Source organism: Procambarus clarkii, chromosome 3, assembly GCF_040958095.1.
Source record: "Procambarus clarkii isolate CNS0578487 chromosome 3, FALCON_Pclarkii_2.0, whole genome shotgun sequence".
NCBI classification, from domain to species: domain Eukaryota; kingdom Metazoa; phylum Arthropoda; class Malacostraca; order Decapoda; family Cambaridae; genus Procambarus; species Procambarus clarkii.
The window spans coordinates 16,952,701-16,979,616 of record NC_091152.1 but is presented as its reverse complement, the minus strand read 5'-3'; the positions used below and the strand labels follow the sequence as shown (position 1 = coordinate 16,979,616).

At 42.2% G+C, this 26,916-nt stretch overlaps 1 protein-coding gene across 4 annotated transcripts; it reads left to right on the top strand.

Moving 5' to 3' along the window:
* Positions 1–257: 257 nt before the first annotated feature.
* LOC123760875 (zinc finger and BTB domain-containing protein 24) lies at positions 258–26,916 on the top strand. Of its 4 annotated transcripts, none has more exons than XM_045746672.2 (6): positions 258–432; positions 11,056–11,165; positions 11,504–11,794; positions 21,201–21,269; positions 21,981–22,142; positions 22,631–26,916. In XM_045746672.2, the coding sequence occupies exons 1-6, from the start codon at positions 354–356 to the stop codon at positions 23,681–23,683; spliced, it is 1,764 nt and encodes a 587-aa protein (XP_045602628.2). In that variant the 5' UTR covers positions 258–353; the 3' UTR covers positions 23,684–26,916. The 4 variants fall into 4 exon arrangements, with proteins under 4 accessions (XP_045602628.2, XP_045602627.2, XP_069185600.1 ...); XM_045746671.2 differs by having other exon boundaries at positions 267–456; XM_069329499.1 differs by lacking the exon at positions 11,504–11,794 and having other exon boundaries at positions 267–432.

Genomic DNA, 26,916 nt, shown 5'->3' with positions numbered 1-26,916 from the left:
AAAGAATCCAGCACAATTCAAAGATGAGCTCCGGATGAGGTGAGAATAGAAAGCCCATCCAGGAGCATTCAATCCGCGCGCCAAGAACATTCATTCAAGACCCGAAATGCTGCGCGTACTAGTGGCTGCTTTACAAGATTGTAAATACCATGCTATGTATCCTCACAATCCCAATGTACCTTCCTGTATATAAATAAATAAAATAAATCAATAATAAATATTTGGCGGGGGTGGATTTTGAAGGGAAGGTTGTAGGGGGGGTGGGGTTGTGTTTACATGTGGAGGCTGGCGTCAGGTGGTGGTGTGGCGGGCTGCTTTCTTGGTAGGAACACCTCTACCTTCCTCACACTCGCATGCCTGGTGTGCACACCTCTGGCTGGGCTGGCGAGGACACCAGTGGTGTGACTGGCAACGACACCAGTGGTGTAACTGGTGAGGACACCTGTGGTTTGACTGGTGAGGGCACCAGTGGTGTGACTAATTCAACTAATCCTCATAATCCAACATTGTAACTCGTATGTATGCACTTTTACCTGAATAAACATTTGATTTGACTGGTGGGGGACACCTGTGGGTTTGACTGGTGGGGGACACCTGTGGGGAGACACCTGTGGGTTTTGACTGGTGGGGGACACCTGTGGGGAGACACCTGTGGGTTTGACTGGTGGGGGACACCTGTGGGGAGACACCTGTGGGTTTGGACTGGTGGGGGACACCTGTGGGGAGACACCTGTGGGTTTGACTGGTGGGGGACACCTGTGGGGAGACACCTGTGGGTTTGACTGGTGGGGGGACACCTGTGGGGAGACACCTGTGGGTTTTGACTGGTGTAGGGGACACCTGTGGGTTTGACTGGTGGGAGACACCTGTGGGTTTGACTGGTGGGGGGACACCTGTGGGTTTGACTGGTGGTGGGGGGACACCAGTGGGTTTGACTGGGGGGGGGACACCTGTGGGGGAGACACCTGTGGGTTTGACTGGTGGGGGGAGGGGGACATCTGTGGGTTTGACTGGTGGGGAGACACCTGTGGGTTGACTGGTGGGGGGACATCTGTGGGTTTGACTGGTGGAGGGACACCTGTGGGTTTGACTGGTGGTGGGGGGGACACGTGTGGGTTTGACTGGTGGTGGGGGGACACCTGTGGGTTTGACTGGTGGGGGGACACCTGTGGGTTTGACTGGTGGTGGGGGGGACACCTGTGGGTTTGACTGGTGGTGGGGGGGACACCTGTGGGTTTGACTGGTGGTGGGGGGACACCTGTGGGTTTGACTGGTGGGGGGACACCTGCAGTAATACCTAGAAGTACCAGGTACTTAACTATTGTTCATTATTTTAACAGAAATATGACTCAGTATAGGCAATACCCGTCTATATAACGTAGCCAGTTATAAAGTTATTCACAACTGTAGACTAGATAGAAAAAAAATGGGGAGGTATAGCTATTTATTATCTAGATAACTATCTACACCAGTGTCATTAGTGATAGATACAACAACTGTGAATATACCTTTGCTCAATTCTCAATCAAATCCCCTAAATCCTCTTTAACCAATGAAGCTGTTTATAGATATCCCAGTACAGTACTAATACAACAATATTCTCAGATAATATAAAGAATCTAATCATAAACAACAAACTCAACGAAAATCACATCATTCTAGGTGACAACTTTAACATTGACCTTTGTCAACAAAATAGTCCCCAAGTTGACTACTTCCTAAACAGCATGAACTACTGTATGTTAATCCCCACGATCACCAAGCCCACCTAAATCACTCGCACATCTGCTACAATCTTGACCACATAGGGACTAACATAACAGCCCCCTTACCTCTTGGTATAATCACTGACAGAACACCCAACCACTGCCCTGTCTTCTTCATAGCAAACATGGACATAACGCCTTCGGATACCAAGAAACTTTCCTTCAGACTACACAGCAAAGTAACACTAGGCAATCTCGTAAATTAACTCCACACTATAAACCGGAAATCTGAATTCAATAATACACAGGATGTAAATTCATTAATCGATATCCGTGGACGTCTTCAAGATGAAACTAGATTGTTTCCTTCAAAGAGTGCCGGACCAACCGGGCTGTGGTGGGTATGTGGGCCTGCGGGCCGCTCCAAGCAACAGCCTGGTGGACCAAACTCTCACAAGTCAAGTCTGGCCTCGGGCCGGGCTTGGGGAGTAGAACAACTCCCAGAACCCCGTCAACCAGGAATCAAGCAGATATCTTCCTCTCCTAAACTCTAAGCCTCTACAACAGAGTCCTCTCTTCACTCTGTGTTTATGTTTCTTGCTAACTACTCTCAAGTGAGTAGTTAACAAGAAACACAAACAAATACAGAATTGGCCTAGTTATAAAAGAACTAGTTAAAAGATACTCATCAATGCTTATCAGTATAAGAAAAGCTACACTTTCATTTTATGAGAGTAGATTCAAAGAAGCCAAAAACACATGAAAAGCTGATGGAAAGCCATCTCTAACATCCTAGGATCTAAACAACACTCGCATAACAAGCAGATAAAACTCTCCAAGGATGGTTTGCCCCACATAGATTATTACATCAAGGTATGGAGACCTTCATCTTCAGAAAGACATAGCTTCATTGGAGAAATTTAAACACCGGGCAACAATAATATTTCAAGAGCCAAGTCAACTCGTACTAAGACAGGTTGAGGGCCACAGGGTTATTAAAGTTCAAATTGAAAAAATCATTCGGACAAATGGGGGGTGGGGGGAGGGGGACCCTTTGACAGGCTGCTGACTTCCTGTCCTCATCAAGGCCACTAGTGTATTATTTGTCCTCGCGTAAATTCAGGTAAATTACACACCTGCAATAGACCTAGAAATGACAACCGAGTTTAATGGCTTCTTTTTATCAATTGGTGCTAACCTTGCCAGAAAAATTCCCGAGACCCAGACACATGTTACTGCACATCTCACCGGCAGTTATCCTAACTCTACTCCTTTTACCAGTCACCCCGACAGACATTATATCAATTTTACTCATTTAAAACCAAAACTGAGAACATTAGTGAAATATCATCTATGGTACAGTATATTAAAGTGCAGCTAATGCCCTTGTACCACCCATACATAGCTCTGCTATTCAACAAATCTCTAGTGTCGTACTTTTCCTGATATCCTTAAAATCTCAAAACTCCCGTTCATAAAACAGACAATACAGCTGACAAAAATTACAGACCAATATCAAATCTATCGATACAATAAAAAATATTTGAAACAATTATTTACAAACAGCTCAACATTTTTATTTTATAAAATTAAATGTATTAAAGTCCCTGCCAGTTTGGCTTCCATTCAAAAAAAGAGCACCAATGATGCCATTAATTGTCTGCTATGATATAATATACAAAGCCCTTGACAAAAAAGGAGTTTCCCAGTTGACCTCTTCAGTGACCCAAGAAAGGCCTTTGATACTGTTAACTACCTCTTACTTGACAGCAGGTCAAGTATGACCTGCAGGTATGAGACACTTGTCATCCTGCTAATGCACAAAAACTAAACAAATTCTAAAAAAATTTTTTATTAGAGAATTATTAATTTTGTATGCAAAATGTAAGAAAAAACACGAAATAAATGAATATTATCGTCTCGCTGGGTGGAGCGCTCTGTAAGGCTGATACCTGGTTGATACCTGGTTGATGGGGTTCTGGGAGTTCTTCTACTCCCCAAGCCCGGCCCGAGGCCAGGCTCGACTTGTGAGAGTTTGGTCCACTAGGCTGTTGCTTGGAGCGGGCCCGCAGGCCCACATATACCTGGTTGATGGGGTTCTGGGAGTTCTTCTACTACCCCAAGCCCGGCCCGAGGCCAGGCTCGACTTGTGAGAGTTTGGTCCACCAGGCTGTTGCTTGGAGCGGCCCGCAGGCCCACATATACCTGGTTGATGGGGTTTCTGGGAGTTCTTCTACTCCCCAAGCCCGGCCCGAGGCCAGGCTCGACTTGTGAGAGTTTGGTCCACTAGGCTGTTGCTTGGAGCGGCCCGCAGGCCCACATACCCACCACAGCCCGGTTGGTCCGGCACTCCTTGGAGGAATAAATCTAGTTTCCTCTTGAAAATGTCCACGGTTGTTCCGGCAATATTTCTTATGCTCGCTGGGAGGACGTTGAACAACTGCGGACCTCTGATGTTTATACAGTGTTCTCTGATTGTGCCTATGGCACCTCTGCTCTTCACTGGTTCTATTCTACATTTTCTTCCATGTCGTTCACTCCAGTACGTTGTTATTTACTGTGTAGATTTGGTACTTGGCCCTCCAGTATCTTCCAGGTGTATATTATTTGATATCTCTCTCGTCTTCCTTTCTAGTGAGTACATTTGGAGGGCTTTGAGACGATCCCAATAATTTAGGTGCTTTATTGCGTCTATGCGTGCTGTATATGTTCTCTGTATTCCCTCTATTTCAGCAATCTCTCCTGCTCTGAAGGGGGAAGTGAGTACTGAGCAGTACTCAAGACGGGACAACACAAGTGACTTGAAGAGTACAACCATTGTGATGGGATCCCTGGATTTGAAAGTTCTCGTAATCCATCCTATCATTTTTCTGGCTGTCGCAATATATGCTTGGTTATGCTCCTTAAACGTTAGGTCGTCAGACATTATTATTCCCAAATCCTTTACATGCTGTTTTCCTACTATGGGTACATTTGATTGTGTTTTGTACTCTGTATTATGTTTAAGGTCCTCATTTTTACCGTACCTGAGTACCTGGAAGTGGCTGTGTCTGCCACTTGTCATCACCCAGTGCTCGACTTTGCTGACGCTTCCTGTTTTATCCTCGGATGTTTTACCGATTGTTTTATCACGTATTTTCCTTTTTTTACATCCACATAGAGCTATTATATCCATATTTGCATTATACATGTAATACCCAGACAATAATTGCTTAAATCATCATGATTGTATTCCCCTAGTAACATTCATGACGATAACCGCATTCGTAACTATGGAATGGTAGCAGGATTACACACAGAAATCACAATAGCGTGATGCATCAAATGAACAAATCCAAATCCAGAACAAATTGACATAGCTCGAGTGCATGGGGGGAATTGTGTAAAATCCTGGTTTGTGTCTCAGAGAGGCTGCAGGATCCAAGTAAATTCAGTAGAATTTCTGGTTGCAATTCTTATACCATGTCGTAGCTCAGTCGATTAAGGCAGCGTCTGGGATGTTCTCGGACGTAGGTTCGAATCCTCGTCACAGCTCTTGTGGATTTGTTCGTAGCAGAATTCCTTTCATGGATCAAGATAAACTCCATTACATCCACCTATTATATCCTAATTTGCATCATACATGTAACACCCAGACAATAATCTAAATCTTCATATGATAACCACATTACCCTCCGAATCAACAGTTGACGATGTCCGCAGCCTAAGGGTTAACTATATAAATTCCACAAATTGCACACTATTGAATAATATTACTGCAAAAAACTAGATATAAAACCATTCACAGACATTGAATTAATTATGGAAGAATGTACGGTATTTAGGGCCGCCCCCCCCCCCCCCCCCCCCTGCCATACTTGGCTGTCGGGCGCTAGGCTGACCTTGGATCATTGTTGTGTGTATATAAACTCAACACACGATCTTCATGGATCATTATGGTGCATAAAAAATGTAGTTAGCTATATATATATATATATATATATATATATATATATATATATATATATATATATATATATATATATATATATATATATATATATATATATATATATATATATATATATATATATATATATATATATATATATATATATATATATATATATATATATATATATATATATATATATATATATATATATATATATATATATATATATATATATATATATATATATATATATATATATATATATATATATATATATATATATATATATATATATATATATATATATATATATATATATATATATATATATATATATATATATATATATATATATATATATATATATATATATATATATATATATATATATATATATATATATATATATATATATATATATATATATATATATATATATATATATATATATATATATATATATATATATATATATATATATATATATATATATATATATATATATATATATATATATATATATATATATATATATATATATATATATATATATATATATATATATATATATATATATATATATATATATATATATATATATATATATATATATATATATATATATATATATATATATATATATATATATATATATATATATATATATATATATATATATATATATATATATATATATATATATATATATATATATATATATATATATATATATATATATATATATATATATATATATATATATATATATATATATATATATATATATATATATATATATATATATATATATATATATATATATATATATATATATATATATATATATATATATATATATATATATATATATATATATATATATATATATATATATATATATATATATATATATATATATATATATATATATATATATATATATATATATATATATATATATATATATATATATATATATATATATATATATATATATATAGTGTGTGTATAGTGTAATAGCACCAAAAATGATTGATTGATTGATCTAAGAATATAGTATACAGTACTGTATATTATAGTGATATATTTATGAGCACTGTATTTTTGAGCATAGCGATGTTCCACACATTGAGCTATATAATTCCATATATTTATATAAATTCCATATATTATACACTTTTGCATAATATTACTCCAAAAAGCTAGATATAAAACCATTCACGTTAAAATAATTATGTACAAATGTCCCTGGAGACAGCCCCAGCCACACTCAGCTGTTGGGCACTAGGCTTATGGTGCACAACAAAATTTAGATACTGTAGTTATATATAACGTATATACTTTAGTGTAATAACAGCAAAAACACCAATTGGTGTAAGAATATAATGTGTCACTATATATCGGCCCCATTTTTTTGAGCATAGTAATGTTCCACGCATTAGATTATACAGTATAAATTTTTCAATTTACACAATATTATAATATTACAAAAATTTAAATTAGATTAGACAAATTAGATTTTTAAAAATTATTAAAGGCAACTGCAGCCTCACATGGTCGCTGGGGCTAGTGTGTCTAAGCGCGTACTCACTCGGCGCCCTTACTATATAGTAGTAATGGCTTGGCGCTTTCCCTGATAATTTCCTTCACTCGGCGCCCATAAATTGCTCTCGACTCTCTCTCTCTGCTCCGTCACAGCTAAAGTATGTCACAGGTAATGTTTTGTTTAATTGTCCGTGATCAAATTTTTGATCACGTGAATATTTGGTCCATGAATGCATTTTAACAGCATAAAAAGGGAAAATAATTTTTTGGAAATAATTTTTTCCAGTGCACTATGGGGGGGGGGTGTCATATTATAATGTAGTGCAGTGGTTAATGGGGAAGCAGGTTAGCAACCCCCCCCCACCCTTCCCCCTGATAATCAGCAGTGCCAACTGTTGGCACTCAGGTGCATGAAGGGAAATTTTTTTAACAAAAATACAAAATCTAAAAAATTATATAAAAAATTAAAACAAAGTAAATATAAAAGTTTGTTTAAAACTTTAAACAAAATAAATAAAACTGCTAAAGTACTTTGCAGTGTGATGATTGCATGAGTAAACAATAATCATAAATAATTAAATTCTTTACTTATAATAATAAATAAACATAAAATAATAAATCCTGAAAAGTTGGCTTACACACAAAAATAAACAGACTCAATATTTACGTTACTTTAGGAAAAACAACAAGGGGTGACTATACACTATGTACAATAGGCTGTAAGTCCACCATCATGCATCGTAGCAGGACCAGATCGAGTGAAGGAGGAGACGTGTAGAACCCGAGAGAGCACCTTGAGTAATCTGCCTGCTTATGCCTGGTCCAACGATTCTTAGGCATTTCAGGTCGTCTCTTCCGGTCTGTGGTGGTATTGGGTGGCTCCTCTTCCTCCAAGGGGTTCGGGGCGAGCAGGATGGGCCCTCTTCCCCTGCACTTTGTCGGGTCATCTTGGAGCGGGATACTTGGATGGTGTCTGGACCTCTGGGACGCATATTGGCACGTCTTGATTCATCCGGGGTTTGGGGACTGGTTAGGTTTTGTGGTGTGGGGCAAGCTTTCCATTTTTGTTGCCTTCCATATGGCCTGACTGGCTGGTGTGGGTTCCCAGCCGGTCCATGAGTGTGCTCGCCAGGGGTGTGGTTCTTTCCCAGCTCTTCAGGTTCCAGTTGAACTGGAGGAAGTCCCATCTGGTGGTTTGGACTTGGCTGGGTCTTGTGTGGGGACTCTCGGACCGCTTCCTTGTCTCTCCCTCCGGAATCGTTGCTGCGGCTGCTGTTCTGGTTCCTTTGGGGATCTCCCTTCTGCCGCTCTTGCAATCGTTTGGTTAGGCCCCTGGGTGCTTTGCGTCGGTTGCTGCATCACCGGCTTCCTCTTCGGGTTTTTCGAGATTCAGTGCCTTGGTGCCTACCCAAGCCCACGTTCGATTAGTTCACGGATGCTTCGTTTCTTGGCTGGGGCTTTGTGACTAGTGCTCACCAGATTGGCCAGGGGCGGTGGGCTCTGTTCATTGTCGGGCTTACAGCACAGTGCTTGAGTTCGCGGCGTTTTGGCTCACGCTTCAGAGGGTTCGGGTCTCTCGGGGTTCGACGATCAGGCTCCATTTGGACTGTTCTCCAGTGGTTCATTGCCTGAACTGTGGGGGTTCTCTTCGGTCCTTGGCTCTTTAGGGCTAGTGTCTTCGAGTGACTCATTTGCTGGATTCTCGGGGTTTGGCTCTCCATGCGGTTCATGTCCGGGAAGTGTCCAATGTCCTGACAGACTGCCTCTTTCGGTTCATTCCCCTGTCCATGGAATGGACACCATCTCAATCAGTTCGCTCTGCCAGATGTATGAACTCCCGGACGTGGACCACTTCGCATCTGTGTGGTCCCGGCATCTTTCTGTATACTGTATGTGGCGCCCTTCCCCAACTGCAAGGCCGTCTTTGTAGATGCCTTTCAGCAGGACTGGTCGAGGTGGGGTTACCTGTACCTCTTCTTCCCCGGTTCAGCTGTTACTTCAGTTCTTGGCTCAGTTGGAGACTTACCAGAGGAGAGTAGTCCTGTTGGCTCCTTGGTGGCTGGCCCAGCCTTGGTTTCAGGTGCTAATTGCTGTGTCCGAACCTGCGATGATTTCCGCGGCTCCGTTTCTATCAGCAGATCAGCCCGGTCAGGTACCTAGCTGGTTTGGTCTTCTCTGCTCTTCGGGTCTATCACTACTTGTATGGTGATCAGGTGGCTTCATTGATGGTGTCCCAACTGTGAGCTTTGTCTCGGCGACAGCATGAAGTTTCCTGGCGCTCTTTCCACCATTTTCTCACTCTTCGTAGGTTGTCCTCGATTTCGGATAGGGTTATCTTGTCCTCTCTTTCTTGGCTTTTTCAGGACTGTCATTTGATTCCTAATACTGTCGCCTCATAGTGGGGCGCTGGCGGAGCCGCTTCAGCTTGCGTTCGGGGTGGATGTTACTTCTGCTCCGTTCTGTAAGCTTTCTCATGCTTTGTTTCACCTACGGCCTGCTCATGCACCGCCTGAGCCATCCTGGTCCTTGGACAGGGTGTTCTCCTTTCTCTCTCTTCTCCTCGGTTTGTGGTGGGCTCTTCAGTACAGGATTGTTTTTTCCAAAGCTCTTTTTTTTTCTGTTAGCATTGACTTCGGGTCAGGGAGCTTCATGCTTTCATCCTGCGCTGAAGTTTCTGCTCTTTCGGTCCAGCCAGTAGGTTTGTTTCTTTGCAGCCGTCTCCTTCTTTTCTCGTGGAGAATGAGTCGGCAGCTCTCCGGAGAGGTCCTTGGGTCGTTGATGCTTAGTTGGCCGGGGGTGCATCATGTGTTGTCTGGTTGCGGTTCTTCTCCATTACCTGCTTGCCACGGCCTCTGTGGCCGGGGATGTGCTTTGGGGTGACCCGGTTTTTCCTTGTTCCTGTTCCAGGGGCTCGGATCTCCCAGTCATTCGCAGGGTTATTCGGTCAAGCCAGCCTGTGGTCTATCCTTGTGCCCGTGATGTTCGTAAGTTTACTGTTTTGGCTACCATCTTTGGTAACATGTTTTGGGCTGACATTCGGGCACGGGGATTATGGAGGTCGAACAGGCTCCTGGCCGAGTGTTACTTGGTTAAAGTTCGTGGCCCTAGTTGAGTGTGTGTCGGTTTGGGTCGCACATTGCAGCCAGTTATCTCGACTTCGAGTTGAGACTCAAGTAGCAGCCGCCTCCTGGATAAGTCCCTCTTGTCACTTTTCTTTGTTTAGGTAGCTTCGGGGAGCCATAGGGGCTCCCCACAGAAAACTAGCATTGAATGTAATGAAATTCCATTTTCTGGGTGAGCCCCAGAGGCTCCTTGGCACCCTCCCTCCCTCCAGTTGGCAGTTTTTGCGTTGTTTTTGATGCTCAGCCTCAGAACTGAATGCCATAGCGGCCGGCATGGGGGGGGGGTGGAGAGGGGGGGGGCTGCACAGACAATTAATTTGGGAATATGGCTATCTGTTAGGGTTTTGGTAGCGATATTTACCATGTGGGGTTTGTTCTGTTATGCCTACCTTTCTGGGTGCCAGACCCTGGTCTGGCACCCGGTCTAATACATATATATCAGCCTGGTAAGCTCCAGGAAGCCTTCGGGGGCTCGCCCAGAAAATGGCTTTTTCGTTACATTCAATGCTGGTTTTTTGCTTATTCTTATTAGTAAGTATAAACATTGTGAGTGAGAGAGTTTAACATTCGGTTGTGCGGTCATGGGCAACGCCCGGCCTACCTTGTAGTATGCTGCGGGTGGCCCGCCAGGCCAGGCAAAGTGTTAAGTTTGGGCAGCTACTGGGAGCCAACTAGAAAATGGGCATTTCATTACAATCAGTGCTTAAGTTTTTGAGTGCACACTGTTTTACTTTTTAACTCTTTTCAGCGAACATCACAATGTCAGAGGATGATGATGATTATGGACCTCCTCTAGCATTAAAGTGGACAGACCATAAGCAAGTTCTTACTCGGGTTATGTCAGTTTTGCGGCACAAGGTAAAGTTATGTTATAAAGTTTTGATTATCTAACACCTTAATATCTTTTATAGAATTCTCTTTATTTTGAAGTTACTTGTGTATCATAAATGTCAAATACAGGTGTATTTAAAATGTTTCATAAAAAATCTCTTGCTTTTGGAAGCAGCTGAAATGTGTGACAATTCTACATACGGTAATTCTTTTAAGAAAGGAGTACAGTAGTTTCCAGATGGATCTAGATGTCAAAGAATCAGAATAAGGAATATTTGCCTGACAAATGACTTACAGTATTATTAAATGTTTTTGCCTTAAATGAGGAAAACAAGGCCCACCCATAAACCCATCTTTAATTTCAGGAATTGTTTGCTGATGTTACATTGATCTGTGGTGAGAAACATTATGCCGTTCACAAGTTTGTACTATGCACTTGTAGTTCGTATTTAGAGAAGCTACTCGATTGTGCACCGGGTGATCATCCAGTGTTGGTTTTGACGGAAACCCCTATTGAAGCTGTCGAGGCGATGCTCGACTTTTTGTACCTGGGCCAGGCAGATCTTAGAACGGATAATTTGGATCAACTTCTTGATCTTGCGCACGAGTTCAGAATTAGAGGATTAATAAGCTCCAAGGATTATCCAGACAAACAAGTATGTATAATGCAAAGTTCTGATGACTATTTTTAATAATAGTTAGGATTAAAGAACGTTCATGTCATGCAGTTAGTAAAATCTAATTTATGGTAGGGATGCTGTAGTGTGATGTTGGCTAATGTCATTCTCAACCTAAGAGATGCAGCTCTGCTTTGGTGAAGCAAGGAAGCTCGGGCCTGGATACAGCAAGCATTTGTGTGCCCATCACCTTGTGAAACCTGTACATCTTTCCTAGATTGTTGTGCCCTAGTCTGTATTTATCATGCAGTTTATGAGCTTCAACACTTAACAATTCAAGGTTATTATTGTTATAGATAACCTCACACCTCGTAGTCCTCGTAAACTGTTTCATAAATACAAATAAAGGTACCATGATTAAAGAGAGATGAATAAGATTCGGTAGTGGCCACATAAATGTTTGATGAAACTGTCCCCTGAACTTGTCTCCATATTTTATATTCCCCACCTAGATCTTTACCACCTTTCAAAAGTACTGTATACGAAATGCTACACACACATGATATTTTAAAACATTTTCAAGTACTTTGTCCTGTGAACCCCTTAAATTATTATTTACATGACAATTTTTTTGTTATATTTGAGTTGTTTTACTGTATTAATAGTATACATGCTCTGAGAGATACCTTTACCTGCAATTACTGTTTTATATTGAAAGAAAACTCCAAATAAGGACAAACATTTACTTTTTTTTTTTTATTGAGATATATACAAGAGTTGTTACATTCTTGTACAGCCACTAGTACGTGTAGCATTTTGGGCAGGTCCCTGGAATACGATCCCCGCCGCGAAGAATCGTTGTTACAACCAAGTACACATTTTACTCTTGAGTTAAACAGAGGCTACAGTTAAGGATTTGCGTCCAGTAAATCCTCCCCGGCCAGGATACGAACCCATGACAATGCGCTCATTCTTGCTAACATACTATTGCCGTGACAGGTGAGGAAGTTTGGCAGTATTCAGTCGTTGAGAGAGTACTCGCCAGTGACGGTCTGCTCCAGCCCAGCAGTGTAGCGGGGTTGCTTCAAAGATGTTTTTACATAATTATTTCAATGTCTTTGAATGGTTTTTATCTGGTCTTTTGCAGTAATATTATTCAATAGTGTGTAATTTGAAGAATTTATATAGTTAAATGTGTGGATCATTGCAATGCTAAAAAATATGGTTCTCCTCATCTTAGAGACACATTATATTCTTAGATCAATAAAACAGTGTTTCTGTGGAGAGCCCCTCCGGCTCCTTGGAGCTTACCAGGCTGATACGTATGTACTGTATTAGACCATGGCATTAGTCAATTCGATTAGAGTTCTTAGCTTTACACATGGGAGGGGGGGGGGGAGTTGTGTAAAACCCTGATCTGTGTCTCGGAGAGGCTGCAGGATCCAAGTAAGTGCAGTAGAACTTCTGGTTTCAACTCTTTTGACCATGTCCTGGAGTAGTTCTAAGCCTACCGGGGACCACGAGCCAGAACCTGGGCCCCCCCCTCCCCTCAGAGAGGCACAAGGAGCAATGGCCTATAGAAAACTACATGTGGTTGGAAGCAGTCTATGTCTGCCATCTACTGGGTTAGGCACCCAGAAAGGTAGGCGTCCCAAAACAAACTAATGCTGGTTAAAAATTGCAACTGAAAACGGAACTCCCCTAACCAAAAACAAGCAAACAAGCATGACGTCACCATTGCTGCCGTGCCACTGTCTGAGCAGCTCCTCCCCCCCCCCCTTCCTGGGAAGGGGAAGGGGAGCCCCAGACCCCCTGCACCAGCTACTCGACCCCAGTTCTGAGGCTGATGTGTTGAGTGGCGGTCATTCGACTCTGGCTCCGATCCTTGTGCAGTGCTGTGCCTTGTGGAGGTGTGTTGCAGTGTGGTGCTGTGCGAGCCAGGTGTAATTCAAGAAGTACTTGGGCTGCATGTGCCTAGGGGTCATCCTCCCTAGGTGCCCTGTAAGTAATACCATTGAAGTTTTGGGTTACCTTCCTCAAACTGTTCGGGGATCATCTCCGCAGAGTTCTTTTGCTGCCCTGCGATTGCCCGCCTTTGGGGCCAGCTGAGGCTTTCTTGCCACTGTTTGTCCTTGGGAAGGAGGTAGTTTCGTACCTGGCAGGGGTGCAAGGTACTGTGCAGTTGTCTATAATATGCATAGTAGCTGGTTCTGTTCCTCTTGGGAGACGTAGTACTTTTGCGGGATTTTTCTCTCTCTTTTCTTTTGGTTGCCTGGTGGAGGGGGGTCTGCTTGGTGTGGTTACAAGACCACTTGTATTATTTTGGTGGCCCTCCACTAGGACCCCATAATTGTACACGTCGCAGGGGTTCAGCGTTTGGTAGCTCTGGGATAGCCAGTTAGTTGTACCTTGCCAGGGCTTCCCTTAACAGCCCTGGAAAACCCCATCAAGGCTCGTTGGTCCAACGGATGCATCCTCTGAGTCCCATCTCACTTTGTGCGAGTTTGAAGATTGCTCTGTCCCCCTTGTCTCAGGGTGACATTCAACTTTTTTCCTTCGCCGTGCTGCCTGTTGGGTCAGTGACACCTTTGACCCGGAGTCCTGCAAGTGGTGTTCCTTGCTTGTACTCCAGTTCACCCAGTCCACTGCTATTGATATTTCGGTGCAGTCAGCTTCAGCATTGCATGCCCAGTTTAGGTTGCTGCAGTGTGCTTGGTTGGTTGCCTTTCTAGATGCCCTGAGGCTGCCCAGCTTTGGTTATAGGAACCTGGACTTGGGGGCGTTTGATGCCTCGACTTTGGTTTCATCCACGCCTCCCTTGTCCTTCCCCTTCTGTTGTTCGTCCTGCTCCCCTGCACCCCCCTCCTGTTGCTGGCTCCCAAATATCTGAGGGTTTCGTAGTCGGGGCAGGGTTTAGATGGTAGTGAGACTCGGGCGGTTTTGGGGGCTGCTCCTTCCAGTTCGGTGGCGGAGGCATTCAAGCCGGTTCCTCCTGCTGGGGCTTTTGGGTCGGACCAGCAGACCCCCTTCTTCCCTGCTTTTCCAGTGGACTCTGCTTTTTCTCCAGAGGCACAGGGTTTGGAGCCTGGGTCTGCCCTGGGTCATGACGTGGAGGATCCAGAGGCAGGGGGTGGAGTTGACTTGGGGACTTGGGCCCCGTTTGATCCCATTTGGGTGTTGGTACCATAGGCACGGGGCTTGTTGTTGCAGGGGGAATGGGTTTTCTTAACCCCCGTCCCTGTACGATTTTGATATGAGTTCAGTTCCTCCCCGGGTTCGGTTCCGGGTTCCCTTGGGTTCCTCGGTTCCCTCTTTCCAGAGGTTTTCGGCTTCTCCATCTGCATAAGGAGGTTCGGTAGGCTATTGCTTCGTACCTCCCTGTGAGACCCAGATTTTGCCTCGCTAATGGATCCTTCTTTGTTTGAATTTGGTTCCTCTTTTCCATACTGGGTGCGTTATGAGGTGCCGGAGTCTTCCTGGTTGGCAGACTGTCCTTTCTTTTCGTTGGGGGCGTGGCATGCGTTCTGTCGGACCTGTACACTTGAGTGGCTGGAAACTACTATGGTGGTTCAGGTTTACCTAGGGTGAGTTTGAGCGCCTCAATGTGTGCTTGTTTGCCTCTGTTCTTCCTCGAGATATCGGCCAGGTACTGCTTCATGTGCAGGTTCCTGCCTTTTCGGCATCCTTGGTGGCTGAGGACTTTTGTCCCCGTGGGCATTTGGCTTCGGTCTTGCACTTCTTTTCCCTGCTTGAGATGTCTTCGGATTTACTCGCGGAGATTGTGGAGGCGCTGGGTTCCGGGCCTGCGTCTGGGTGCTTGCCTCGGCGGTTCGTGCGTCGGCAGCCTTGTTGAAGTTCTTTATACCGATTCTGAAGGAAGTGGTGTCTCTGTTCTTTGCTTCTTGCTTCGCTTGCCGACAGGCAGTACTCGCTCACTCTTTGGAATCTGCTTGGGCATTGGGTTTTAGATTTTCATCCCCATTTTGCTCGTTGCTGTTTGCAGAGTCTGCGGTTGTGCAGTATCTGCAGGGGGCTTCGTCTAGTTGCCGTCCCATTTTGGCCTTGTTGGTTCTCCGCGAGGTGTTCTCTGAACCTCCGGGACCCTGTTTTGACACGTCCCTTTTCATCCAGGGTTCAGGGACTGACTTGGTTTTGTCATGGGGCGGCAAGCTTACAGCTTTCGTTGTTTTCCCATTCGGCTTGAATCTGGCTCTACGCCTTTTCACACACCTTATTTGGATCGTGGTGGCCCATTTGCCTCTTCTAGGGGTTTGGGTTCTGGCCTAACTCAACGACTGACTGGTTTGGGCCTCCAGCCGGTCCATGTCTCTGCTCGCCAGGGATTTGGTTCTTTCCCTGCTCGCTGGGTTCGGGTTCTTGGGGAACTGGAGGAAGTCCCATTTGGTTCCCTCTCAGGTTTGGACTTAGCTGGGTCTTGTGTGACCCATGACCTCTATCTTGTTTCTCCCTCTGGAGTCTTTGCTGTGACTGCAGTCCCGCCTTTGACTGTTTTTGGAGGGCACCCAGATCCCTTGTCGGTTGTTTGAGCAACTGTGCGGGAGTCTAAACTTCGTCATGCCGATCCTCCTGTCTGGTCAGATCTAGCTTCGGTGACTGCTCTGGTTCCTTTGAGGACGTCCCTTCTGCCGCTCTCGCCATCACTGGGTTCAGGTGCCGGGGGCCTTGCGTCAGCTGCTGTGTTGCTGGCTTCCTTTTCGTTTTTTTGGGGGATTCAGTGCCGTGGTGCCTACCCAAGCCCTAGCTCGATGTGTTCACAGATGCATCGTTTCTCGGCTGAGGCTTTGTGACCAATGCTCACCAGGCCAGCCAAGTTTGGTGGGGTCCATCCTTCCGTCGGGCTCACAGCACGGTGCGGGAGTTCACGGCAGTGCGGCTTTTGCTTCAGAGGGTTCGCGTCACTCGTGGATCGTCAGTTTGGCTCCATTTGGACTGCTTCCCAGTGGTTCATTGTCTGAACTGCGGGGGTTCAACGCGGTCCTTGGATCTTTGGGGCTGGTCGCTTCGGGTGACTCGTCTGCTGGATTCTCAAGGTTTGGCTCTCCGGGCGGTTCTTATCTAGGGAGTGTCCAACATCCTGGTACATGGCCCTGTCTCGGTTTATTTCCCTGTTCACAGAATAGACGGTCGACGCCAACTCCTTCAGTTGACTGCCGGATGTACGGGCGCCCGTTGGTGGACCTCTTTGTGCCAGCGTGGTCGAGGCGTCTCTCGGTATATGTGGCGACCTTCCGCAACTGCGAGGCCGGGGTTAATGCCTTTCGGCAGGACTGGTCGAGGTGGGGTTGCCTGTACCTCTTCCCCCAGGTTTAGCTGTTGTTTTGGCTTCTGGCTTGTTTTGAAACTTACTAGAGAAGAGTTGTCCTGTTGCTCCCTTGGTGGCCAACCCAGCTTTGGTTTCAGGTGCTGCTTGCTCGGTGTCCAAACCCGGGATTCTTTCTGCGGCTCTGCCTCTTTCAGCAGATCGATTCGGTCTGGTACGTGGCTGGTTCGGTCTTCTCTTATCTTCATGCGGATTTATCACCACTTGTATGATAATCAGGTGGCTTCGTTGATAGTGTCCCACCTGCGTGTTTCGTCTCGACGGCAGTACAGTGGTACCTCAGGTTACGGACGTCCCTGTTTACGAACTTTTCGGGTTATGAGCTCGATTTGATCAGAAAATTGTCGGGATACAAACTTTGCATCGGGATGCGAGTTTGTTGATACGCGTACGGCTGACCTAGTGCGTGGTGGCACGGCGATCGCGCCTCAGTTTACCAATGCCTCGCGCCCAGTGACTATCCCGCCTGAATTCTTCACAAGAATTTACAGTTTTTTGTTGGATTTTTGGCCATTTGAGCATAAAAGTTGGTATTATATATCTTGCCATGGGGTCCCAAGAAAGCCAGTTGTAAGGTTCAAGACAAGAAATCGCATGTGAGAATGACCATAGAGGAAAAACAAGAGATCATTCGTAAGCATGAAAATGGTACTCGTGTTGTTGAACTAGCTAGGCAGTACAACAAATCTTCAGGGGTGGAAGAGGAGGCAGTAGAGAATGTCCCTTCCTCATTAATTAAGAAAATGTGTGCAGTATGGGAAGGACTGCAAAGTTTTGCTGAAAAGAATCACCCAGATAAAGCTGTAGTAGGCCGTTGCATTGATCTTTTTAATGACAACGTGATGCCTCACTACAGACAAGTGTTGCAAAGAAGGGAAAAAACAATCTTCAATGGAACCTTTCCTTGTGAAAAAAGTGAGAAAATCAAGCAGAGAGACGCAACCAGGAACTAGTGGTATGCAGGCAAAATGTGCGTGTGAGCAGCCCGTCCTCCAAAAATGGGGTGGTAAATGTAAGGAGACAAATAAGTGCAATTATGTACTATTCATAGCAGTTAGGAATTGTACTTATTTTCACTTAGTATTAAATCGTACTGTCAAATATATTGTGAATATTTGAGTTTACCCCAAAAACTGAATAGAAAACCACAACCTCACCTAACCGTCTTAGTTTTTGAAGATAATAATTGTATTGCTTCTTAATTACAATTAGTACTTAACCTATAGCTATATTGATATTACAGTTTTATAAAACTAATAAAACAAAACTAAAATATATCAATAAATTGTAAAATAACTCAGGATATTTTAAAATTTTGTATAAAATCTATATTGTTTAATAAACCAGAAAAAAAAATTCTTGATATTTAAAACTTGTGTATTGTAAATTGAAATTGAAAATTTCATCCTAAAATTCTGTGTGTCTTAACAGAAAACGAGGAGAATTAAATCGGGGGAGGGAGTTGGGTAAATGTAACAGCCCCATAAGTGCAATTATGCACTGGTTATGACAGTTAGAAAGTGTACTTATTACACTTAGTATTAAATCGTACTGTCAATTCGGAGGATGGGTTGGCCAGAGAGTGCACTCCAGAGAAATCTTCACTGCCTGATATTATAATGGAAGGGGACTCCCCTTCCAAACAGTAACTCCTCTCCTCCTTCCCCCTCCTCACCATCTTCCATACACCAACAGGAGTCATCAGCAAGGGTAAGTAATAACTTGTACATACTTTTGTAGTGAAGTTTTGGGTGAATTAGGTATAAAATTTACTTTGAAGTGAAGTTTTTGGGGAGTCAGGAATGGATTAATTCATTTCCCATTATTTTTTATGGGGAAATTCGTTTCGGTTTACGAATTTTCGGGTTACGAACCATCTCCAGGAACGGATTAAATTCTTAAACTGAGGTACCCCTGTATGAAGTTTCCTGGCAGTCCTTTTGTCACTTTTTGTCTTTTCGTAGGTTGTCTTCGATTTCTGATCGGGTTGTTTTGTCCTTTTTCGTGGCTATTTTAGAACCGTCGTCTTACGCCGAATACTGTCGTCTCGTATCGTGCGGCGCTGGCGGAGCTGCTTCAACTTAAGTTCGGGGTGGAAGTTACTTCTGCTCCATTCCACAAGCTATCTTGTGCGTTTGTTTCACCTACGGCTTGCTCATGCGACGCCTGAGCCGTCCTAGTTGTTGGACCGGGTGGTCTCTTTTCTTGCTCTTTTCCTCAGTTTGTGGTTGCCTCTTCAGTTCAAGAGTGTTTTTCCAAGGCTCTATATCTGTTGTCATTGGCCTCTAGAGGTTGGGTTGATGAGCTTCATGCTCTCCTCCGGCACAGGGGTTTCTGCTCTTTCGGTCCTGGTGGTCTATTTGTCTGGTTGCAGCTGTCTCCTTTTCTGGCAAAGAACGAGATGGCAGGTTTCCGGAGGGGCCCTTGGGTCATTGATGGTTGGTTGGGTAGGCTGGGGGTGCATCATGTGTCGAGTCCTGTTGTGGGTCTCTGCCGTTATCTGCTTGCCTATGCCTCTGTGGCTGTGGATGCACTTTGGGTTGACCTGATTTCCCTCATTCCCTGTTCCAGGGATTGAGTCTTGGGTCATTTTATGTTTGAGCCCCGGTGGCTCCCTGGCACCCTCCATCCCTCCGGTTGGCGGTTTCGTTTTGATGCTCAACCTCCGAACTAAGGTGTGAGTAGCCGGCGTGAGGGGTCTGGGGCTTCCCCTCCCTCTACAAGGAAGGGAATGGCTGTGCGGACAAGCGACTCGGCAGCAGTGAATGACGTTTGCTTGTTTCTTAATGTTTTTGAGGGAGTTCTGTCTCTATCTGGTCTTCGGTTGCAATTTCTTACCAGGTGAGGTTTGTGTTATGCCTACCTTTCTGGGTGCTTAACCTCGGTCGATGGCAGACATAGAATGCTCTCAAACACATGGGGGATTCCATAGGCCATTGCTCCCTGTGCTTCTCTGAGAGAGGGCCAGGTTCTGCCTCGTGGTCCCCGGTAGGCAGAACACCATTGACTTGTACCCCAGACTAATATAGTCTGAGCTATCAGTCCGATAGCTCCAAAGAGCCTCCGGGGGTCACCCAGTAAAAGGCGTTTCATTACATTCAATGCTGGTTTTTTGTGAATATGTCATGGGTAGATATTCGGGCGTGTGGGTTTTAGCGGTCCAACAGTGCTGCAAGCTCAAGACTTGATATACATTCCTCGTCCACACCAGGCTTGTGTGGCTTTGGAGTGGTTAACTCTTTGCTAATTTTATCTTACCTTGGCTTAATTTTTGCGCTCTCCTCTGATCCTGGTGAGTACATCTTTTATTCTTTGTGTTTACATAAAATAAGGAGCCATCTTAGGAGCCCTGTTAGAAAATCAGCATTGAATGTAATAAACCTTCTTTCTAGTTGGTCCTTGATAGCTCCTTGGACCTACTCATCCCTTTTCAGGAGTATTGGACTGACAAGCTAGGTGCAGCCACCTGGTAGCACACGGGTGTAAGTAACGAGTGAACTGCTTTGTGAATGATTGGTTCACTTGGTTTGGGGGTCTCATTTTTTAATTTTCTATACCTTGTTTACCGCTTGGCTTGCTTACCTTTCTGGTGTGTTTTTTTGGTTAGGGGTGATCTAACACCGCCTGGTCCATGCACGCATGGAGAGGGCCAAGTTTTGGCCTCTGGTTCCCAGTAAACTTACAAAGATTCACAAGAGGCTGGTATAGTTTAAATTGGGTGGAATTATCCAGGTAGCTAGCACAAGCAGCCGCCAAGGACCCACAAGAAAGAGGCGTGTCAAAACATTCAATGCTAGTTTTATTGAGGATCCTGGGTGGTTGAGTTACTGCTGCTCTATGAGGAGGAAGTTAAGAAGTTGGTATGGACAAGTTTACCTTCTGGTGCCTCTTCATTGCCTGTTGAGAGGTTGGGTCGTTTGACTTATTTGGCTTTGGTTAAAAAACACTGCTTCTCAGACTGCGGTTGGTGGGGATCCCGAAGCTTGATTGGAGTCATGCTCACCCTTGAAACTTGCATGCGCAGATAATGTAATATAATCACTATACGTGTCTGGATATGAATAAGGTGCTATTTGGAATTGTAAGAAGAAATTATCTTTGCAGAAATGCAGAGAGGATGCAGCAAAACCCGATGTTGCGATGCACATGCCAGATAACACCATAAAATCCAGGGTTGGTATCACCTCTTGTCCCTTTATGAGGGCTTTAACTTGACTATATTATGATTTTATAATAGTTGTGCATTAGCACATGATTGTGCAAATTGGACTGCCCTGGTCTGTATTGTTGCCTGACAAGAGACTGATGGCAAAATTTGAGTTTTGGACAAGTGGCATTTTCTGACAATTAAAATGCTAATCTTTCAACCCATCCTCCTGTTTAGACAGAACCTATTGTGATGATCATCAATAGTCACGAATTCATACGTGCTGTACTTAGCTTTTAGATAGTAGTATACTGACTAGTAAGGAATTCTTTTAAAATAAATGAAGTTAAAAAAACATACATAAATATTCCTAGGCCTAGTATAGTACACATGTACTATATTAGGCCTAAGATATTGCACATTAGGCCTAGGAAGGTTAGGTTAGTTTTTGTCTTTGCAACACAAGTAAAAAAAAAAGTTTTCCCGGTTAGTCCAACTCAATAGTGCTGATTTCTACTGTCTAATTTTGTTGTACTTGGGTATAAAGACTGTACTATTGAACAAATCCGCAATATCTCTGTGTGTACTGTACTATTGTCCTCATCGTTACTATAAGTACAGTACTACCAAAACAGGAGGACGGGCTGAACCTTTGTGCAGTAATTGTGAAAACAAATCAAATTACTTGTAGCAATGATTTTTCACTGTGTTAATTGTAATTATAAAAAACTTCACAGAAACCCAAGGATTCAGCTGAGCAGAAACATTCGGTGGATAAACCAGATGATAACCCAGATGACGACCCAGATGACGACCCAGATTACGACCCAGATTACGACCCAGACGACGACCCAGACGACGACCCAGACGACTACCCAGATGACACCTCGGAGACAAAGGTTAGCAACATTTTGTGTCCGTCAGGAAAGGCTTAGACTTGAATTAATAGGACAGGATATATATCAGCTCAGGCTGTACTGTACAAATCAGATTGTCTAGAACCATGAACTGCTCTGCTTTGCACTTGACACATTCAGGTTGCTGGTAATTTAAATGGTAATATTTGTAAATGGAAAAATTTAAAAGTAAATTATAACATCTTGCTAAGCATAATCAAGCAAAGCAGGTTAATAGAAATTGTTTAATTTCCAGTTAATATAGCCATGTGTTGAGGATTTTATTCTCCAACTTTTAGTTTAATTTGGTATTAATATGTTAAATGTCCTTCAAGGCTAATACGGCTCCAGTAAGTTAAATAAATGGGGCATGCACTAATTTGTTCCTTAAAATCTCATCTATTTATCTTATTTGTTAACTAATGAGAATTGTATTTTATGTCTTTTCCTTGATTAAGGATCACAGATTATTAATTATTTGTTGTCAACAGAGTAATCACAAGAAGAACAGGGATCAAGATGCCAAAGGTAGTGACAGTGTAAAAATAATGGAAGAAATGAATGAAAGTAAAAGTTGTAGAGTTTTTCAATGTAAATATTGTAAACAAGTGTTTGATACATCAATTGTATTGGAGAGACATGAATTAAGTCATCTGGAGAAACAGTTCTTACCGTGCCCTGAGTGTCCATTCAGAACACTAGATAAAGTTTCTTTAAACAAGCACATTTCAAAACATGTGAAAGCAAAGCTGTTCTCTTGTCCTTACTGCCCAGCTCATCACTGCCTTGAAAAGCAACATGTTACACACCAGAGACGAACACATCCCAACAAGAAGGTCGTTATTAACACATCTTCAGTTCCAACCTTAAAGTCGCGTGATAAAGTTCAAAAGGGCAAGTCAGTTCAAGAATGTTCGGCAGCATCGCCACCTTTCTCAAAGAAAATGTGCAAATCCTTACGCTCGGACTCCTCGCTGTTGCCAGCACGAGAAAGTAATATAAGCAACAGAGGTGGTCCTTCACTCTCACCAACGGCAAAAGTTCTCAATAGTCCAAAATCTAGTGCTTCCTCATCACCATCATCCAAAGTTCACGAATTAATAAAACTGTCAGCATCACCGCCTCCAGAGTTGCCAAGCCGTGCCAAGTCCGTCTCTTCTTTATCGCCACCAGCTAAAGTTCGAAGAATCAGTAGAAATAGTACATCTCCTGTATTGCCATCAAGAAAGCTAAAAAGGCGTAGATCTAGTTCTTCGTCTTCAGTTAAGGCTAAATCTGGTAAGGCAGTTATGTTGTCATCTCCGACGCCAGAGGTGCCAAGTGATAATAGATGTAGTTCATCTTCCTCACAGTCGTCAGGAGTCGGGATAAGATTGAGCATGTCGCCCTCGTCGCTACAAGATTTCTCTAGAAGTTCAAGCTCGAGCTCTTCGATCAGAAGCCCTGGAGGCAGTCCTTCAAATTCACCGCCATCTAAATATCGGCGAACGACAAGATCTAGCACTAAGGCAGAATCATTAAGAAGACAGTCTAGAGAGAAATGAATTGCATTTTTATAAATGTTTCGAATTTGTAAATGACATCGCTCATTCATAAAAAAATTAAGGTTTAAAGAAGTCAAATATATTAACATCATAAGAGATATTTTCTTAATTATTTCAGTGTTAATTTTTTACTGTATAAAGATTAATTTTTTTACTGTATAATTTTTTACTGCTAAACTTTGATGTAGCTTATCCATATCACCTCAAAAAATTGTACCTCCTTTCTAATGTAAATCTGATATCATGCATAGAGCAGTTAGATCTTAGAAGATAGCTCAAATTTTAGTGCTCAAAAGCCTCAGTTTCAAGATAACTATTATCCATATCACCTCAAAAAATTGTACCTCCTTTCTAATGTAAATCTGATATCATGCATAGAGCAGTTTGATCTTGGAAGATAGCTCAAATTTTAGTGCTCAAAAGCCTCAATTTCAAGATAACTATTATCCATATCACCTCAAAAAATTGTACCTCCTTTCTTAATGTAAATCTGATATCATGCATAGAGCAGTTTGATCTTGGAAGATAGCTCAAATTTTAGTGCTCAAAAGCCTCAGTTTCAAGATAACTATTATCCATATCACCTCAAAAAATTGTACCTCCTTTCTAATGTAAATCTGATATCATGCATAGAGCAGTTTGATCTTGGAAGATAGCTCAAATTTTAGTGCTCAAAAGCCTCAGTTTCAAGATGACTATTATCCATATCACCTCAAAAAATTGTACCTCCTTTCTAATGTAAATCTGATATCATGCATAGAGCAGTTTGATCTTGGAAGATAGCTCAAATTTTAGTGCTCAAAAGCCTCAGTTTCAAGATAACTATTATCCATATCACCTCAAAAAATTGTACCTCCTTTCTTAATGTAAATCTGATATCATGCATAGAGCAGTTTGATCTTGGAAGATAGCTCAAATTTTAGTGCTCAAAAGCCTCAGTTTCAAGATAACTATTATCCATATCACCTCAAAAAATTGTACCTCCTTTCTTAATGTAAATCTGATATCATGCATAGAGCAGTTTGATCTTGGAAGATAGCTCAAATTTTAGTGCTCAAAAGCCTCAGTTTCAAGATAACTATTATCCATATCACCTCAAAAAATTGTACCTCCTTTCTAATGTAAATCTGATATCATGCATAGAGCAGTTTGATCTTGGAAGATAGCTCAAATTTTAGTGCTCAAAAGCCTCAGTTTCAAGATAACTAGTCACTCTTTCATGTCATGTCATGTTTATTAATTAATGTTTTGTTTTAATAGCAAGCATTGGTTACTCTGCGTATATGTAAGTAACAATATGAAATATCTTGTTTCTTTTTCACTCATGTGTTGCTTTTTTTTTTTTACAAATCAAATTTTAATTTTAAACAACATTGCTACAGTATTCTTAAAATAAAGTGTTTATATTAATAGGGAAATAATACAATGTAAATGTTTATAATTGGGCATTTTTTTTTTTGTTTTAAATGCATATGCTTTAGTTTACTATGCTTGTCATGTGTCTGCTGTAATTAATTTGGGTCTTGCCCATCAAACCTGTTTTATTTTGAAGATAAAAACTTTATACCTGTTGCAGGTGATGAGTCACAATAACGTGGCTAAAGTATGTTGACCAGACCACACACTAGGAGGTGAATGGTTCAGGACGGACCGAAACGTCGTCGTCCCTTCACCTTCTAGTGTGTGGTCTGGTCTTCATACCTGTTGCCCAAACCACACACTAGAAATTGAAGAGACGACGACGTTTCAGTCAGTTCTGGATCATTATAAAGTCGATTGTGGACGTCCTGGACCATTATCACAATCGATTTGATAATGATCCACGACGGAGCGAAACGTCGTCGTCTCTCCAATTTCTCGTGAGTGGTTTGGTCAACATTCTTCAGCCCCATTATTGCGATTCATGATTTGCACTTCATACCTATTGCAGTATAATTTTTGGATGCCGTCAACTCATTCTTGTCTCTCATGTTGTGGTATCTGCATGATGTTTAGTCTTTAAACAGCACAGTACTGATGTTTTAAGTACCGTTATACATTAATTTCACATACAGTAGACTCCCATTCTTACGTGAGGGATGTGTTTGTGAGTCTCTTACGTGAGACTTCGTGTCACACTGGACATCATAGTATTTTATTTTGGGTTTTGTGAGAGAATAAGATGCATTCCAGGACAAAGAATTTTATTATTTAGAAAATTAAGTGGTGTCAAGACAGTCAAATATTAAGATTTATTAACTCTATCCAGTACAACACAGTTAAGTTAATGCAATAGTTTTTACAAATTTGTATGAATAATATTATGTAGTACAAAAATACAATCTTTAGTTGTGTAAAAATGCCTCTTTGGGTTGCTTCGGGATGGACTGTGGGGAAATTTTGGGATGAAATTGAAAACTATTAAATTAGGTTCTGTTGGATATCCTACTAGGGGGATATAGTTGGATTGTTGGGGGATGAAAGTTGGATACTAGGGGGATGAAATTCAGTATGGAAAGGAGGGGGGGGGAGGAGTTGTGTACCAGATCTGTTTTAATATTGATGTATATTGTAATGCTGCTTGAGCACGTTCCTACTGTTCCTATTCATAACGTTACCCAACAACTAACGGTTTTGAGTACAAATTTTAGTGTAATTATTTTTTTTGCTTAATATTATTCTATTTTATCATTAAAAACTATAGAAAACACATTTGTGTATATTTTGATACAAATATTAATTGGAAAAGGTATATTTATAAATATTTAATTGATTTTTTTTTAATTTTTGCCATCAAATTCTGTCACAAATATTTGGTCTCACTCCACCAAAAGTCATCCGTTGCTTTCCATTTAAAATGACCATAAAAGATCATGCTACAAGAATGGAAATCTTCTGTTGCCACGGAATTTCTGCCACCCAGTTCCTTTTTTCCTGTTCAGAGTGTCAACTATAAGTGTATTTTTTTTTATGATTTTCATAAGTGAATGAATTTTAAGAAAAGAGTCGAGGCCATTGGGTGTGGGTAAAGTAAGGTTTATAGTTGGTTTTTATTTTGAGTTTTCAGACCATCATTCATCATCTTAGGTGAATCATTGAGCTTCAATTTTAAAATAAGGCTGTGATATAGACTAGGGGGGGGGGGGAGATAGAGCTGTATAGTCAGGTTATGCTGATGTATATTCATCATGTGTTGTGATGTATTTCGTGCAATAAGTTCACTCTTAAATGTAGGCGATGAATCACAATAACGT